Below are 14,585 nucleotides of genomic sequence, written 5' to 3'. Positions count from 1 at the left end.
CAGTATGGATTGTAGTGGAATTTTCCAACGCACTCTTCCGGTATCCTTGTGTACTAAAGTGTCTCGGAGAGTCTCGGAGGGCGCTATAGCTTGAAATCTCCAGAAGAGTCTACTAGTCGGCTTGTTACGTTGGTACGCCATTTATTACGCCATTGTGAGAACCCAAATGGAACACTCGCACAGGAATGGCCAACACACAATATAAGTTGCAAATGCACAAATAATGGTGTGTAGGTTTCGCGACATTTGAATATTTTCTATCCTACCGTGGTTATTAAGCTTTTTTTTTGCATTTGCGATGCAGATTGATGCCACGCATGTTAATGCAGCTTTACCGATGTATGCACACAGAGATGATGGATAAATCTGTAATCTATAAAACAAGTAACTGCGCCATTTTTTCTTTCTGAAAATAGTACTTTAGTGCCTCAAACCGGGTGGCTTTAGTTATGTTTGTTTTAGTTTTATTCTCTGTTGGGTTATTTGAACATAAAAATTTCTCAAAATATTCAAACTTACATACGAAAAAGATAAACTACACCAATACTGTTAATATGCAGTTTTATGAAATTTCAATATGATCCAAAAATGCATCCACTCAAAAGCGCTACAATCTACACGACCGATCGCTCACAACTCACTAACGACTTAATCATTAATAACAACGCACATTTGTATGCGTAGCTGCAGCTGCTGTACTGCATTCGCGGCCGGCATTTGTCCACCGGAAAACGATTCCGAACGGGTTTCTTACTTAACAAAATAGTAGACTTGCGCTGAAAGCTTCGAATCTAGAACATTTGCTGCCTCCGTGCAGTATCCTACTGTATCCATTTCCTGTCTAACAGTGAACAACCTTCCCGAGGCGCAATGATTCCGACAATATTCCAGTATGCGGCAAAAGGGTTTCTGTTGCTAGTTTGTCGCCCAGCGAGAAAATGGGATCGGATTGTTCGCAGAACGCGATTTAGAACAGTGCTGGAGAGGGAAAAATGCGCGATTTGTAATGTAAAAGGCAATCATCATTTAACTAAACACACTTGATTGTGCGTCAATGGGGCAACTTTGTTCGGTTCGGTGGCGTTTTGCTTTGCGTAATGTGTGTGCACTTCTATCGGACGGGTGACAGTTACATGAAGATATGACATTAATGGTGATAGTGTACTTTGATCTCACATTTTCGAATAGTTGAAGGTATCGTTGTGGTATTTATTTGAGAGATAAGTTGCTGGAGCGTGAAAATATTTCACTGGAGCATAGCTTGTACCGTATCTTAAGTTGTGCCATTCATTTCCATTGCAAGAAAACGGTTAATTGTTATGAAATCGTTCACATCATAAGTTATCAGTAATGGGATGTAAGCGAAATTGTGACTCTTACTTTACATGATGTACTAAAATTAGTTACGCTTTCCGGACCTTTGTGTTCCTCGCAGGAATCGCCTATGATTCCCCACTTGTTTCTTTGGTTTCTTTATTTCCAAGGCAATCGGATTGGCTGGTACATCCATTAGAAACAAGTTGAATTTCTTCTTTGTAGATATTTTCTATTTATCAAAAAAGAGTGCATTAAATATCAGTTCGAGAACCTTTCCTCGTGCAATAAAGAGATTAAATTACCCTTTTTAAAGAAGAACACATGTTTCTGAATGTTTGAGAACGGTAACTCTATCAGCAGACACATCAACGTTCCCATAATGTAGGCCAGCACAAGGGTGGATGAGGTTGAAACAAGCTAAAAATATAAACGCTCAGCAATCGTTTACAATGCTTGCTTATGATTTCTTAACGACTAAACTCACAATTCGCATATCGCTTACGTATATCGGCTGCCGTACATTGCCCAACGTGACGCGAATCACAAAGAGATGGCACAGGAACACACAGTACGTCACCTTGCCCAGTGGTCGAAAGATCGAATTATTAAGCGTGGCTCGCAGAAACCCTTCGAACGAAAGGGGGAAAAGAAAGGAACGTTCCCATTTCAAATGTTTCCTTGACGACATTTGACATTTGGTATGCTTACCGCCAACCCCGAACGCTACCCCAACGAACAGTACGCCAAAAAGTGCGCCCCAGAGGTTTTTCGCTAGCGCGGCGTAGACCGCTATCCATATGGCGGGTTTGGCAAAGTCGTACGCATAAAATATGTAGGCTGATAGTAGCAGAACGATCGCAGCCGGTAGTGATGCGTACCAGAGCACGAGAAAGCCCTGCGGTAGGACCAAAGCAAGAATCATAAATGTTAATGATGGATGATAAACGAAGCGGGAAGGCTTGAAACTCACCCTATGACGAACGGCGTTGAAGTCGGCACGCTTTAGCTTGTGGTACATCAAACCGGCCATCAACCCGGCCAGATAGCTGCCGAAATTGGTGTGCGTCGGAATGTACATCTTGCGATACATTGCATCATACCACAGCACATACTTGAGGGCTCTTTTGGGAGTTATGGGGGAAAGAAAGAACAAACACGGAACCACACAGGGCCAGTTTATGCTTTACGGCTTCAAATCAAACCCCCATTACTGGTGGCATTTCGCACCGAAAGGACACTTACTCGGGCCGTAAGATTACGACTCCTTCAAACCGATTGACGTATGTGACGATGGCCGGTGTTAGGAGTGCTCCCGCCCCGGCCAGTGCTAGCAAAGGTTTGAGTAGCTTCGAATAGCGCCATGTAAGTGCCAGCAAGGCAAGCCCGATGATAAACAGTTGAAAGTCCGTTGCAAGGTACCAGGTCTGTTGCAAGCACTGGAACGAGAAAATGACGAAATTTAAGATGTAGAAATTGATTTCGAACAGTTTCCCTTTCATTTAGTAGTTACGCACTAATAACAAGCAAATAGTGAACGACATTAGCGGCCATTATCGACAAGTCGATAGTTAAATACACATTTTCACCAGCGTACACTGGACAAATATCAACTCATTAAAATAAACTAAATGGCAATGAAACTATACCGCTCCTAATCGTCTAAAAGAGGGTGTGCAAATTGTACAATTATTACGCGCGGCACAATAATGATAAGTACAATTAGTGTTAACGGTACGTGGCATTTAATAGCCATCATGCTGGTACGATATGCCTGTCCAAGGTATGGCGGGCGAATGTAGTATACCGCGGGTATTGTCGATAAACCTGCACAACCTACCGGTTCCGATACGGTGACGTAGTTGTTCACATACAGCACATTAGCCCACCAGTTTGCTCTACAGTAGGTACGTTCGGTTTCGGCTACACGCTTCCAGACCGGTCCATCCTGCATTCGGATCAACCAGGAAGCGTCAAGAAGCATCATAAACCCATAGACTGGTGTTAATCTAAAGGAGAAAACGAAAAACAGCAGCTATTTGTCAGCAACGGCACTGGAATATATCTCTTCGAGGTAAGTCTCGCATGAAGTACAAAGTAGAGTTCCTTGGTGTGATGTTAGCTCACCCAAAAGATTTGAATCTTCTATGCTTCTAGAACATCCGTCCAAAATTCACGCAAAACTCCTCGCCTTTTACAAGAATCAATCAGACAAAACAGCCTTACCTTAAAAACCGGTACAGGATGCTTTGCAGAAAGTCCCACAAACGGAAGGTCCGCTGTTTCTCGGCAAAATCCACGAAATGAACGGCCAGCAAAAATCCGCTTATGGTGAAGTACGTTTGCACCACCGTAATACCGTTGAAGATAAGCATCGTAATGAGCCGGCGGTAGTTCTGCAGAGGGACCGAGCAATCGCAAATTTAATGGTTATCTGGTTAACCTTTCCAGCCGGAACCGTATTATGAACTCCTTCCAAAACCATCATCTTACCAGCTCGACGTACTGTGGATTGTGCAGCGGGAAGATACAATTAAACAGCATGGAGTGGCCGGCGATGACGAGATACATCACCAGAAATCGCACCGACTGTATGAAGCGCAAATCTTTCGAGGATGTGGTCGCCTTTTTCCGTGCCGTTGTCAGTAGCTGCCAGTTCCGGGGAAGGGAGAACGCAACCAGCAGAATGGTCCCTGTTTGTAGGAGAGAAGTGGACATGAAGTTTCTATTCGCACTTCGATTGTTATCACACATACATCGGCTTACGCCGGGCCGTTCGAGGCCGGATCGATAGTAATCGCTTAATCCATCCGTAACCGTACCGTGTGATTTTGTTTGGCGATACCGGCTACAATCGTACACGGTGGAGATCAGCGTGAGGACGAACAGCACACCCAAAATAAGTAGAAACACAACATCAATCTCATCTGGAATCGTGAGCCGTGAGTGAGTACGTGAGTGAATAGAAATACATATTTCATCGTTTGGCAATGTCACCTAAAGCTTCCGCGGACGATGGCAACCCGGACACGAGCACGTCCCGTTCTGCTTGCTGCCGATTCGTCACACAATATTCGACGGTGCTGTATGCCATCAAGGAGTACTGACGCTTCAGCTCGTAATTGACACACTGATTGGCTAAACGGCGGTACCGGTTACGCCAATCGAGCGCCTCACGGAACGTATTCGGATCGAACGTAATCTGTTGGACGAGGTTAGAATTCGATTAGAAAAAAAACATTCTGTGCTTGGCACCCATTCTGCTCTAATGTCTTCATTGTTTTACCTCCTGAAAATCTTTCACTTCGAAGCGTGACTGGAAGTACTTCATCTGGGTGCGGCGATCGAACTTGCTCATTAGCTGATGGCAGCGGTTCATACAGAGACCTCGCTGTAGTCGGTCATGCCGGAAGCTACGTTTCGTATCGTTGGAAAATTGCTCTATCACGGACCATAGTGGTATGGTGTCGTTTGGAACGATCCAACTGTCTACCAAACAGTACGTGGCACGCACCGGAAATTCCTCTAGGCAGCGATCGTAATCGTCGTAGAGATAGAGCGGAGGCATCTGGTAGTAAGCCGTGACTGGGATTTTTTTGTTTTAGGACCGAGTTGAGGATAGCAGTACAGAAAAAGAAAGAGAGAGAGAGATAGAGAGCAAATAATGAGTTTGTTAAATATTTGATAAGACGATTTACTTATTTATCAGCTACTACTACTATTGCCGGACCTGCTGCATGTCGGACTCTTGCAGGAATGCCCGACTCCACGTAGTTAAGAGTGCTTATAAAGTATCAAGGCTAAATATCCCAACAGAACTGTAGTATTCTCCGTCATCCTGAGTTTCGATCTGGATTTATATTCCAGAAATGTTACTGAGTCTTGCGACTTTAAAAATTCTCTATAGTTCTAGGGATGACGAACGTAAACCGGTTTACATAAAGATCCGGAAGCCACTGCCTCTTATCTGTAGAGTCAAGTCGCTTTCAAAAAGATTAGGAATTGAATAATGGATTCCAAATTCTTATAACTGACAGATAAAATCTGTCTTGATTCTTGGAGCAACATTTACTCCAAAAATGATTGGTTAGCAAAATGAGGCAGTAGAAACAGTGTAAAAAGAATGCTCACACAATAATGAATTTAAGAAATACTGTTAAATGTTACTGATACTTACTGTTGAATGTTCCATCCTTTTCACAATTTGTTTTGTTAATAACGCTCTCTGCAATCTCTGAAACCACCGAAACAAACAACAGGCAAACTACTAAAGCTCGTATCGGTAAACTCATTTCAACTATTCGCACGGGAAGGAAAGATTCTTTCCTGCCGAAATCTGTTATACAACTGACCGAAAGCCAACCAACCATACAACTGTCTACGGTTCGGACCAATTGCACTCAAAAATGCAACATAATTCTCTCTCCATAAACTACCGCTGAATAATGCCTTCCGGGTGAGGTGGGGTATTTAATTGCACAGAGTTTCCGCGTGTGCACATTTGCACCAACTCATCCAACCCAGTTGGTCACTCCACGACCGAAAGCAAATCTATAATTAATGTCCATCACCGTGAACCGGACCGGGCAAGACGAGCTATCTTTAAGGGAAACTTGCACTACCGTAGGGCGAAGGAAACCGAAAAAAAAAAATGACAGGCACAACGTTTCATTTCCACTCCATTGTGTGAGTGTGCATGCTTACGGGATTTTCCTATTGTTGCAGCGAATCAGTGTACTGCTGGCATCTTTCCTTCGGGCTGTTGTTAGAACACGTAGGGTTGGATTGAATGTTTAATGCGAATCGATACACAATGACGTTCGTTGCACCGCCTGTCAAATAGCTCATTACCGATTTAAAGCAGTTGATTCAGGCGGGACCCACAAAGGCAAACGTCCCCCCGGAGCTGCAACAAGCGTACGATGAAAAGGATTCCTTCGGGACAAAACACTGTCAACATGCATCAATCAATTGATCTGTGTGGCGATTGTTAATACATTAAGTACGGACCAGTGCCCTCCCAAGTACATTGTGATACACACTATCTTTTTTATTTGTTGGATGCAACCACACACAGTCAACAATTATCATGGATCTTTACTTTTTATTACGCTACCAATAAAGAGACAAACGGAACTGATATAAAGAGAGCCACTTGACCACCTGTCTCACAACATGTAAATAGCTTTGCTTTGCCCGTCGACATCAACAAACGAAAGAGTGCAGTTTGCAAAAACCTGTATCTACTATTTACGGTTTTATCACTTGTACTTTTATCTCACTGAAGCAAACATACAGTTGAAATCAACAATTATCAAAAAAAAAAAACCGATAAACACAACACAAGAATCACACATTTTTGCGTACAAGCAAACGTAATTTGCAATTGGTTGATTACACAGTTTTTGTCATTCGCGTATAATTTGTTTTTGTGTTACTCTCATTACAATGTACCGGTTTGATTTCAAACGTTGCATCAATTTGTTTTACGATTATAATTTGAGGGGTTTTAAACTTTCTGTAACAGAACTAATCCTAACCAAGACGGTATGTATGGGTGCAATGGATTGATTTGCATGCTTACGTTAAATATCAACTACGACGTTATGGCTCTCCGGGCACGTGGCAGCGGGTTTCTCCTCTCCACTGTTGCAGTTTTTCTTACTTCATTTCACCTAGTAACATCACGCAAGGTTTTTCCGGTGCTGACACACTATCGTATAAAAAAAGTCTATCTGAATTAAATTTCGTATCGTAACCGCTCAAGGGAAAGAACGGCTTGTGTTTGCCATCATTGCTTGGAACATTGTTTACGTTTGGATTCGAATCGGTGTGGGATGTAGTGCGTAACGTTTATGCACAAATATCCACTTGCATGAGTATCAGGCATTTTGGTCGTCGGACAGTTTCGCTGCTCAGTGTGTTTGCGCTAGCTGTCGCATAACTGCCTCAACTAGCATCAATTTTCTTGCTTAACGCAGTGCACTTTAGCTACGAGCGAACGAGCGGATGCCCTGTTTGTGTGCTTAAGAGTGTGTCGTTTTTATATTTTAAATATTACGTTTGGCAAAACGAAACCATGCGGAAGCTTTCCTCTCTCTTATGGCTAGTGTGTGTGTTTGTTTCAGAAGAAAAGAAACCTAGCACATTAGCTAACAACAAACGGAATAACACGAATTAGATATCTTTATCGGTTTTAATCTCAAAACACTACTCAAACACAATGTTTGTGAGTGATGGTGAAACAAAAATACTTAACACTACGAAATCGTCTACAGGTATATCGAGGATTTGAGTGAAATTGATCGCTATGCGCGTATCATACGTTTACGTTAAAACAAGCTCGATCTTTATAGCGGGCTATGTTTCGTGCCCAAAACGTTGCGCACTAGAACGATCCGATAGGCTGTTTTTTAGCCCTTGTTTTTCTCAAATGCATTCTAGCGCATGAATTCATGATTGTGAATACGGTCTATGCCGTCCCGCCTTGGTTACATGGCATTGACCTTTATCTCTACGATTCGTATCGAATCGTATAAGTACGTGCGAACAAATACTTTCTTCTATCTACCGATCATTCTGTCCTATGCAGTTCTAGACTCGTGTTTGAGGTATGATGACGGAAAGGATGCATACCAAAAGCAATTAATTATAGAAACTTGTGGTTTTCCTTCTCTAAAGAATTTCCTTTCATATTGATAAATCAATTGCTGCTTATTCTATCCGTTTTCTAATAATGTGTTCATCCTCTATTGAACATACAACCTTCATCACTGAATCCTGGTGAGTGTGCCTTTTTTATAAGTGAGCTAATTTCCTATTTATGTTTCATTTTCCTAAGTTGTAAGAAACAGTACCAAATTAATGATGGCTCTGCTACAAGTGCGGAGCTAGATCGTGTACTATCGGTCTCATGTTTATCATCATTCCACGCTACGGGTGCAGTAGGTTATATTTTTGTTGCTTTTGCTAGCGCCTAGACTGAAACCTGCAAATAAGTATCTACCGTACACTAATCATCATTTACAAACTATTTACAATTACAATGTCACTTAGCTTTGCCTGCTCTCCCTGTCGACTTTGCGCTGCTTTTCATAAATATCTAACAACAAACAAATACGCCTCGCGATTCACCCCTAAAAGAATGCATGTGTAATGCGCACATCTTTCCATGATTGTTGGTCATCGTAATATCATGTGTTTCAAGCGTTTTCTAAATATATGTTCCCATTTTTGCTTGCTTTGCTTTACCGAGCGGTACGCAAATACCCTACCCTACACTTGTCAGAAAAGGTCAGTTTACGGCACGAGATAAATCGAAGGCTATTCATCAAACATTCCCTTCATTCCGGTGCCGGTGTACTGTTGGAGCGTATAGTAGCCCTTTGTCAAAGTATCACAACCACAATGCCATTTACGACGGCGCTGTACCGAGCGTACCGTGATCACAATCTAGTAGAACGGGTTCACGTAATATCATACACATTCGTCCTGGTTCTGTGCGCAGTACTTCGGGAAGATCGGTTCCGCTCGCAGTCCCAGCTCGAGCAGATGGTTCCGGAACACCGACATCCGATTGTACACCTCGAGCGGCACCGATTCACTGTACCGTTCCTCCGTCGGGTCAGTCCACAAGCGTTCGGCAAGGGCGGATGCACGCGGCCACAGGCGTGAGTCCAATATCGATTCGTCTACCTGTTCCGTCCACAGGCACGCTTCTCCACCCAGTATCTGGCGCATCTGGAGCGAGGTTAGCTTCATCTCTTCCCACGGACGATGTTTGTACACCGTCTGCCAGTTACGGTACGGCGAACAAGCGCCTTCCCCTGTCGAACGCCAGCTGCCAAAGCCACAATCCAGATACCATGCGTCTACATGCGATATGACCAAGCTGTACCCGCTGTTGATGAGCTGGAAATTTTCCGGCCACTTGCTACCACCCCATACCTGCACAGCGAACGTGTTCTTCGAAAGGCACGGCGCACTGGTGAGCCCGCTTGACCACACACCGACCATCCGTGGAGCCGTAGCATTCTGACCGCTGGCCAGCTGCAACCGATGGTACGCTTGAAGCATAAAATCACACCACAGCGTGCGCATGTCGGAGTCGTTAAAGTGTTGCTGCCAGCACTCCAGGTTTACCTCATCGCCTCCGATGTGGAAGTAATCGAGGGGACCCACAATTTCCAGCAACTCCTCGTACAGTTTCTGCAGAATTAGGTAGGTGTTGTTGTTTTTCGGGTTCAGCTGACCACACGGTGGTTCACCGCAGTAGTTGCTCCAGGGTTGCTGGTTGATGCACAGACTGAGCTCACCGAGACCGTGCTTGGGACCCCAGTCCCAACCATTGCCAGCGTGGGCCGGTGCATCGATCTCCGGGATGATCTGAATGCCGCGAACTTTCGCAAACGCTGCCAGCGTACGTACATCGTCCGGTGTGTAGACTTCACGCTCGGAGTATGCCCCGTACCGGGCTAGTTGAGGATAGTGTTTGGAGACTAGCGGGAAGCTCTGCGAGTCTGTAATGTGCCAGTGGAAGCGGTTCAGCTTCGAGTGTGACATGCCGACGAGCGTACGCTTGATCGAGTCCACCGAAAAGTAGTGCCGGGAGGTGTCGAGCATAAGGCCACGGTAACTACAAAGGAAACATCACGACATTATCTTGTTTCGAGGAAAAAAATTCGTTCAACATGCATTATTGATAACTTACTTAAATTTCGGCACATCCTCAATGGACGCCTTGTTCAATACTTTCAGGGTACGTTCTTCGTCGTCAAACCAGATCAACTGCTGTAACGTTGTAAGTCCATGCTTCGCACCGAAGAATGTGTTTGCAGATATTTTCACGATCAACACCCTAGCGGAATCTGCAACGAAACGAATTGTCATAAACCTTTGGCCGGCAAAGTAAAGTAGCTTTACTTACGTGTCACTGTCATATTGTAGCTCTCGTCCGTATGCAGCGTCAAATGCGTATCGGATGACTTCTCCACATGAATGTTCACCTCGAACGCATCCACATCGTAGCGTTTATCGCTCACGAGCTTAAAGAAATGAATCTTTCCCACCCCAGCATCAACCGTACTGCTCGGTCGTCTACCAGCGGTGGCAGCATCGTCCACTTCCGTTGCCACCGGACGTTGCTCGGTCGCCGGTGGTTGCATTCCAGCGGGAACGGAACCGGCCGGTAGGGCACCTTCGATCTCCTCCAGGCTGGCACCATGCGCTACCATCACACCACGGATCTCGGCCCGCATCACGTCGTACGCCTCGTGCAGCAGCTTTTCGACCGGTTCGAACCGGGTCACGATTTTGACGTGCATGTCCGACAGCCGAAAGCGCGACGTTTTGCTACCGATCGTTGTGGCACCGGTCGGTTGGGGCCAGATATTGATTGGTCCACAGGTCATCGTACAGGTAAGGTGGGGTATCCGTTTGCCGGATGAGCTGCCAGAGTTCGTGCTGCTGCTACCACCGGGTCCTACACCGCCATGTGACTGCTGCGGCGACTGGGGCTGGTGTGCGTTGTTGCTCGTTTCGAAATCCTCTTCAACGCCGTCTACGAAATGGTGCCGCACGCATCGATTGTTCACACATTTGTACGTCCACGAACGTTCGATGGGACTAAAATTTGGACGAAAAACACGGACAGTGAAATTAATTAATAATTCAATCAATAACGACTGCTGTCCGATTAGGTTAGGTGTGTTTTGGTTGTTTTTTATATCATGAATCTAAGTGCTAGAGAGACTTGACCACCACCGAAAACATTCAATTGTTTCATATTGGCCGGTTGAATCGGGATGGTCGGGCAACACAAACCTCGTTCCAAAATGCAAACCAAATAAGCACAAAGTTTCCATTAAAAAACCAGACCAGAATTTTCCGTTAACAAAACATACACTTCATCCGCTAAAGGACCGTCGCACATTAAAACTCGCCATTCGGAAGCTAATTGTACTTTATGCTTCCATTTCCGCTCATTAGCATGGTTTTATCGTCGGCAAAATCGTTAACAGCTTCGTGATGCTTCGTGACGGACGGCCGTCGGTGGTCTGGCTGTTTGAGACATTTACACGGATCATAAACTACGACCGTTGATTATCTGGTCGGCGGCCGCTATGAGTTACTCACTATGAAGAGTACGAAGTTCAAACATGCACTTGTTAAATTCAACAGCAGACAAACAAACAAACAGACGGGCAAATAATGAAGGGTCACAGCTTGCCTTTTGTTTCTACACTCTCAATGAAGGTAATTTTTCAAACATTGGTACTATATATTCACTTAAAACTCTCACAAACAATTGTAGTTTACTTAATTTGACTAGTGGTTTGGGTTTGATTCGTTTAGTTCGATAATACAGGAAATGAACTCACTTTACAGGGATGGCACTGGCACGAATGTTATCACCGTTAGTCGTCGCGCTGTCCAAACTTCCGTAGATGTGCGTATTGTAGATTCCCATCGACATCGATGTCGACGGTTTGGGCGACTCGGACGTGTCGTTCCAGTACAGCAACAGCAGGAAGCTTCCCAGAATGCTGATAAATCCTACCACCACGACCTTCTTCATTGCTGACCTCGTGAGGGCTATCTTTTTGAACATGTTTTTCAGTACTGTGCTACGGATGTTTCGAGACTGGGATGATGCTACCGAAGAGCGCTGTAAGGAGGCAAGAAGCGATAAAGTATATTATTAGTTTAAATATTTAATGTTTCATTACGTCGAAGACAATACAATTTTATTAAACTTTGAAAAAGATAAGAATGCCACATATTGCTCACATGAACGGTCCATAGCAATATAAAACTATTAATTTAATGAATGTAATCATTGTAAAATACTTTAAAATACTAAATAAAACAACCCATATGAAAGTACAAATCGAGCAACAACACCCGGCTATCGGTATGAAGCAATCCTTTTGATAATCAAATTATCAAAGCTGAAATGTGAAACTATTCTGCTGGCCAATCAATCACAATCACCGCAGTGATGCCAAATTCAACGCAGGAAATATGTCAATCTATTACGAAATGACAAATCTATGCCGAATGTCTCCATATCGGAGGCTGATGCCTTGGAGAGTACGCAGTTTGGGATGAACGTTCCGACCGAAAGGAATTAATTAAATTAGAACACCTGAGGTGAACTCTCCGTATAGATGGAGTTTATTGTGGCACGGGTTTATGTCCATTTCGATTAAATGGGTGACAGTGCTGGGGTTTGCGCTGATGTGAATACATTTGTAAATCAATTTGAGAAACCAGATAGTGTCAAATTGTTTAAAAGAATCTCAATATTGCATAAGGATTTGTTTGAAGCTGTTTTTATAGTTGATTTCAAACTTTTTGACTAAGATATCACTTTTTTCATAAAATAAACTAAAAATATTGAAGAATCTATCTTCAAAATCAAATTAAATTAATGCGATTGGGTAACTATTCTTACTGCATTTATCCCAATTCCTTCAAACAACTATCTCAGACAAATGTCACAAACACGATGAACTTTCTCAATTGAAGAATGATTTATGTCACATTATGAACCAAGGGCATCGCAAACTTTGCGCACAGATTCACGCGAAAGCACTCACATACGCTCAGCTCCAACTTTTTACTTCACACATTACGCCAGCCCTTCTCACAGGTAAATCTAGTGGATGCGTTACGCCTGAAACTAACAAAACCTTTTCCGAAAAGGGAGGTTCAAACAAGAAACGAAAAAAAAACACCAGAAGCTTTTGTTACGAACTGTAGCAAAAAAGTTTTCTGATTATGCCATAAGAACTAATCAGGTGAAATTGGCGGCAAAAATGGGTAATACAACTGCAGCGCGGCCAAAAGTTCAAATGGACTCAAGGACGTTCGAGGACACTCGTGAACAAGATGGAACGAAGAGAACGGCTCAGGAAGTAGGTCCTTCACTGTGCATCAACCTTCGGCCCAAAACGCGAACGCGAGTGTGAGTGATTATTATTAGCAAGACAACGAAATAAGCACACTAATGAGAAAAGTCTTGCCCTGATAGCGCGTGATGGACGAAAGGATGTTACTGCCGTTTGATTCTCTGTTATGTTTTGTTGTTAGTTTTCTAGTGAACCTGTTCTGGTAGTTTCCGATGCAGTGTGACATATATTCTGGGTCTTCTGGTAGGGTCTCTTCTGGGGTGCTGAGTCTCTTCTGCCATAAATGTCACAATAGTAAGGCATTTCTCACCTATTTATTTAGCGATACCACTAACCGTACGAAGTACATGCGACGAAGTACATGCGATCTGATATTAATCTTCTCTCGCAGTTACAACTTGGATTTGGTACTTGATAAAACTAATCAAGAGGTTAAGAGAGGCCGTAAAACAAAATATGGAAAATAATTTCTGCAAACTTAAAACATAGACAACGGCGGGAATCTTCAACAGCGAGAAACAAAAAGTACCATGCACGCGACACAGCATCAACTTTCACTACACCTCTCTTCGTGTCTAATTGAAGGGTCACGAATCACCGCAAGATTTGTACACCGGTTGGACTTTTTGCAGTGGAGGGAGGGGAGAGGGAGAGCAAACCAAATAAAAAAAAAAATACAAAGTACCCAGGAAGAAATAATGTGACATTAGGGGTAAAGATTTTTGGCGAAAGTGACGCACCCGATGACGGCAGTACGCGGCGGACCGGTAATTAAATTTGCTTCAAATGAATCGTGAAGCTGATCCCCCCGCTAAACAGGGTGTCGAAAATCGTCGAAAAACGGTGAAAGTGTTGCTAAAGAGTGAATTTATGATGGGGATGTACTTTTTTCTTTGTTGTCAGTCCATAGAGTTATTGCTTGTCTTCCGCAACCGGTTTTTTGCAACACTACGTAAAATCGCATTGGACTGTTGACGCTCCGATGATGATGGATAAGGCTTTGGACTTTGACTTTACGACGGGATTCTTCTTGTTCGTGACACTATACCGTCGGTGGAGTTGTCTGCCACGGCTTGCTTTGGTTATGTTTTTTATCTCATTTGGAATGAGGAACATAGGAAAAAACGAAACAATACGACACAAAGAGAGGGCAAAGAGAATAGATTTTTGAAGAAAATTTGTTCCAGAAGTTAACTAGCCAGGAGAAGTTTTACGTAACAGAAAGATTACATTTTAAAAGATTATTTAATAAAAGCGTGATTAGAAATTGGAGTTGAAATAGCAATTTTACGATCCATTATTACATTAATTATCGAAATGTTGGCTTACCCTACTGTTGTAATCATGAGCGAGCAACAT

The 14,585-nt window shown here is 43.5% G+C and overlaps 2 protein-coding genes across 2 annotated transcripts; both read right to left on the bottom strand.

Moving 5' to 3' along the window:
- Nucleotides 1–1,442: 1,442 nt before the first annotated feature.
- On the bottom strand, nucleotides 1,443–5,606 carry LOC128711247 (nose resistant to fluoxetine protein 6-like). The gene is made up of 13 exons (XM_053806114.1): nucleotides 5,492–5,606; nucleotides 4,601–4,899; nucleotides 4,312–4,516; nucleotides 4,071–4,241; nucleotides 3,808–4,007; nucleotides 3,541–3,710; nucleotides 3,155–3,323; nucleotides 2,560–2,753; nucleotides 2,288–2,438; nucleotides 2,026–2,212; nucleotides 1,802–1,944; nucleotides 1,620–1,734; nucleotides 1,443–1,546 (listed from the first exon to the last, which is right to left on the bottom strand). The coding sequence occupies exons 1-13, from the start codon at nucleotides 5,604–5,606 to the stop codon at nucleotides 1,443–1,445; spliced, it is 2,223 nt and encodes a 740-aa protein (XP_053662089.1).
- A 3,184-nt stretch (nucleotides 5,607–8,790) lies between these two features.
- On the bottom strand, nucleotides 8,791–14,585 carry LOC128715540 (probable beta-hexosaminidase fdl). Its single transcript, XM_053810447.1, has 5 exons — nucleotides 14,556–14,585; nucleotides 11,694–11,980; nucleotides 10,241–10,938; nucleotides 10,025–10,181; nucleotides 8,791–9,949 (listed from the first exon to the last, which is right to left on the bottom strand). The coding sequence occupies exons 1-5, from the start codon at nucleotides 14,583–14,585 to the stop codon at nucleotides 8,791–8,793; spliced, it is 2,331 nt and encodes a 776-aa protein (XP_053666422.1).

This window comes from Anopheles marshallii, chromosome 3, assembly GCF_943734725.1.
Source record: "Anopheles marshallii chromosome 3, idAnoMarsDA_429_01, whole genome shotgun sequence".
Lineage (NCBI taxonomy): Eukaryota > Metazoa > Arthropoda > Insecta > Diptera > Culicidae > Anopheles > Anopheles marshallii.
The sequence above is the reverse complement of the archived record's forward strand: the minus strand, read 5'-3'. Positions and strand labels throughout refer to the sequence as shown.

Bases quoted from the DNA above. Each gene is read 5' to 3' on its own strand.
- LOC128711247 (XM_053806114.1), bottom strand. From the start codon at position 5,606: ATGAGTTTACCGATACGAGCTTTAGTAGTTTGCCTGTTGTTTGTTTCG. The intron at 3,711-3,807 runs GTAAGATGATGG...GTCCCTCTGCAG, and splicing joins ATCCACAGTACGTCGAGCTG to AACTACCGCCGGCTCATTAC. The intron at 2,439-2,559 runs GTAAGTGTCCTT...AACTCCCAAAAG, and splicing joins GTCGTAATCTTACGGCCCGA to AGCCCTCAAGTATGTGCTGT.
- LOC128715540 (XM_053810447.1), bottom strand. From the start codon at position 14,585: ATGTTGCTCGCTCATGATTACAACAGTAGG. The intron at 10,939-11,693 runs GTGAGTTCATTT...TCCAAATTTTAG, and splicing joins GCCAGTGCCATCCCTGTAAA to TCCCATCGAACGTTCGTGGA. The intron at 10,182-10,240 runs GTAAGTAAAGCT...GTTTCGTTGCAG, and splicing joins CTACAATATGACAGTGACAC to ATTCCGCTAGGGTGTTGATC.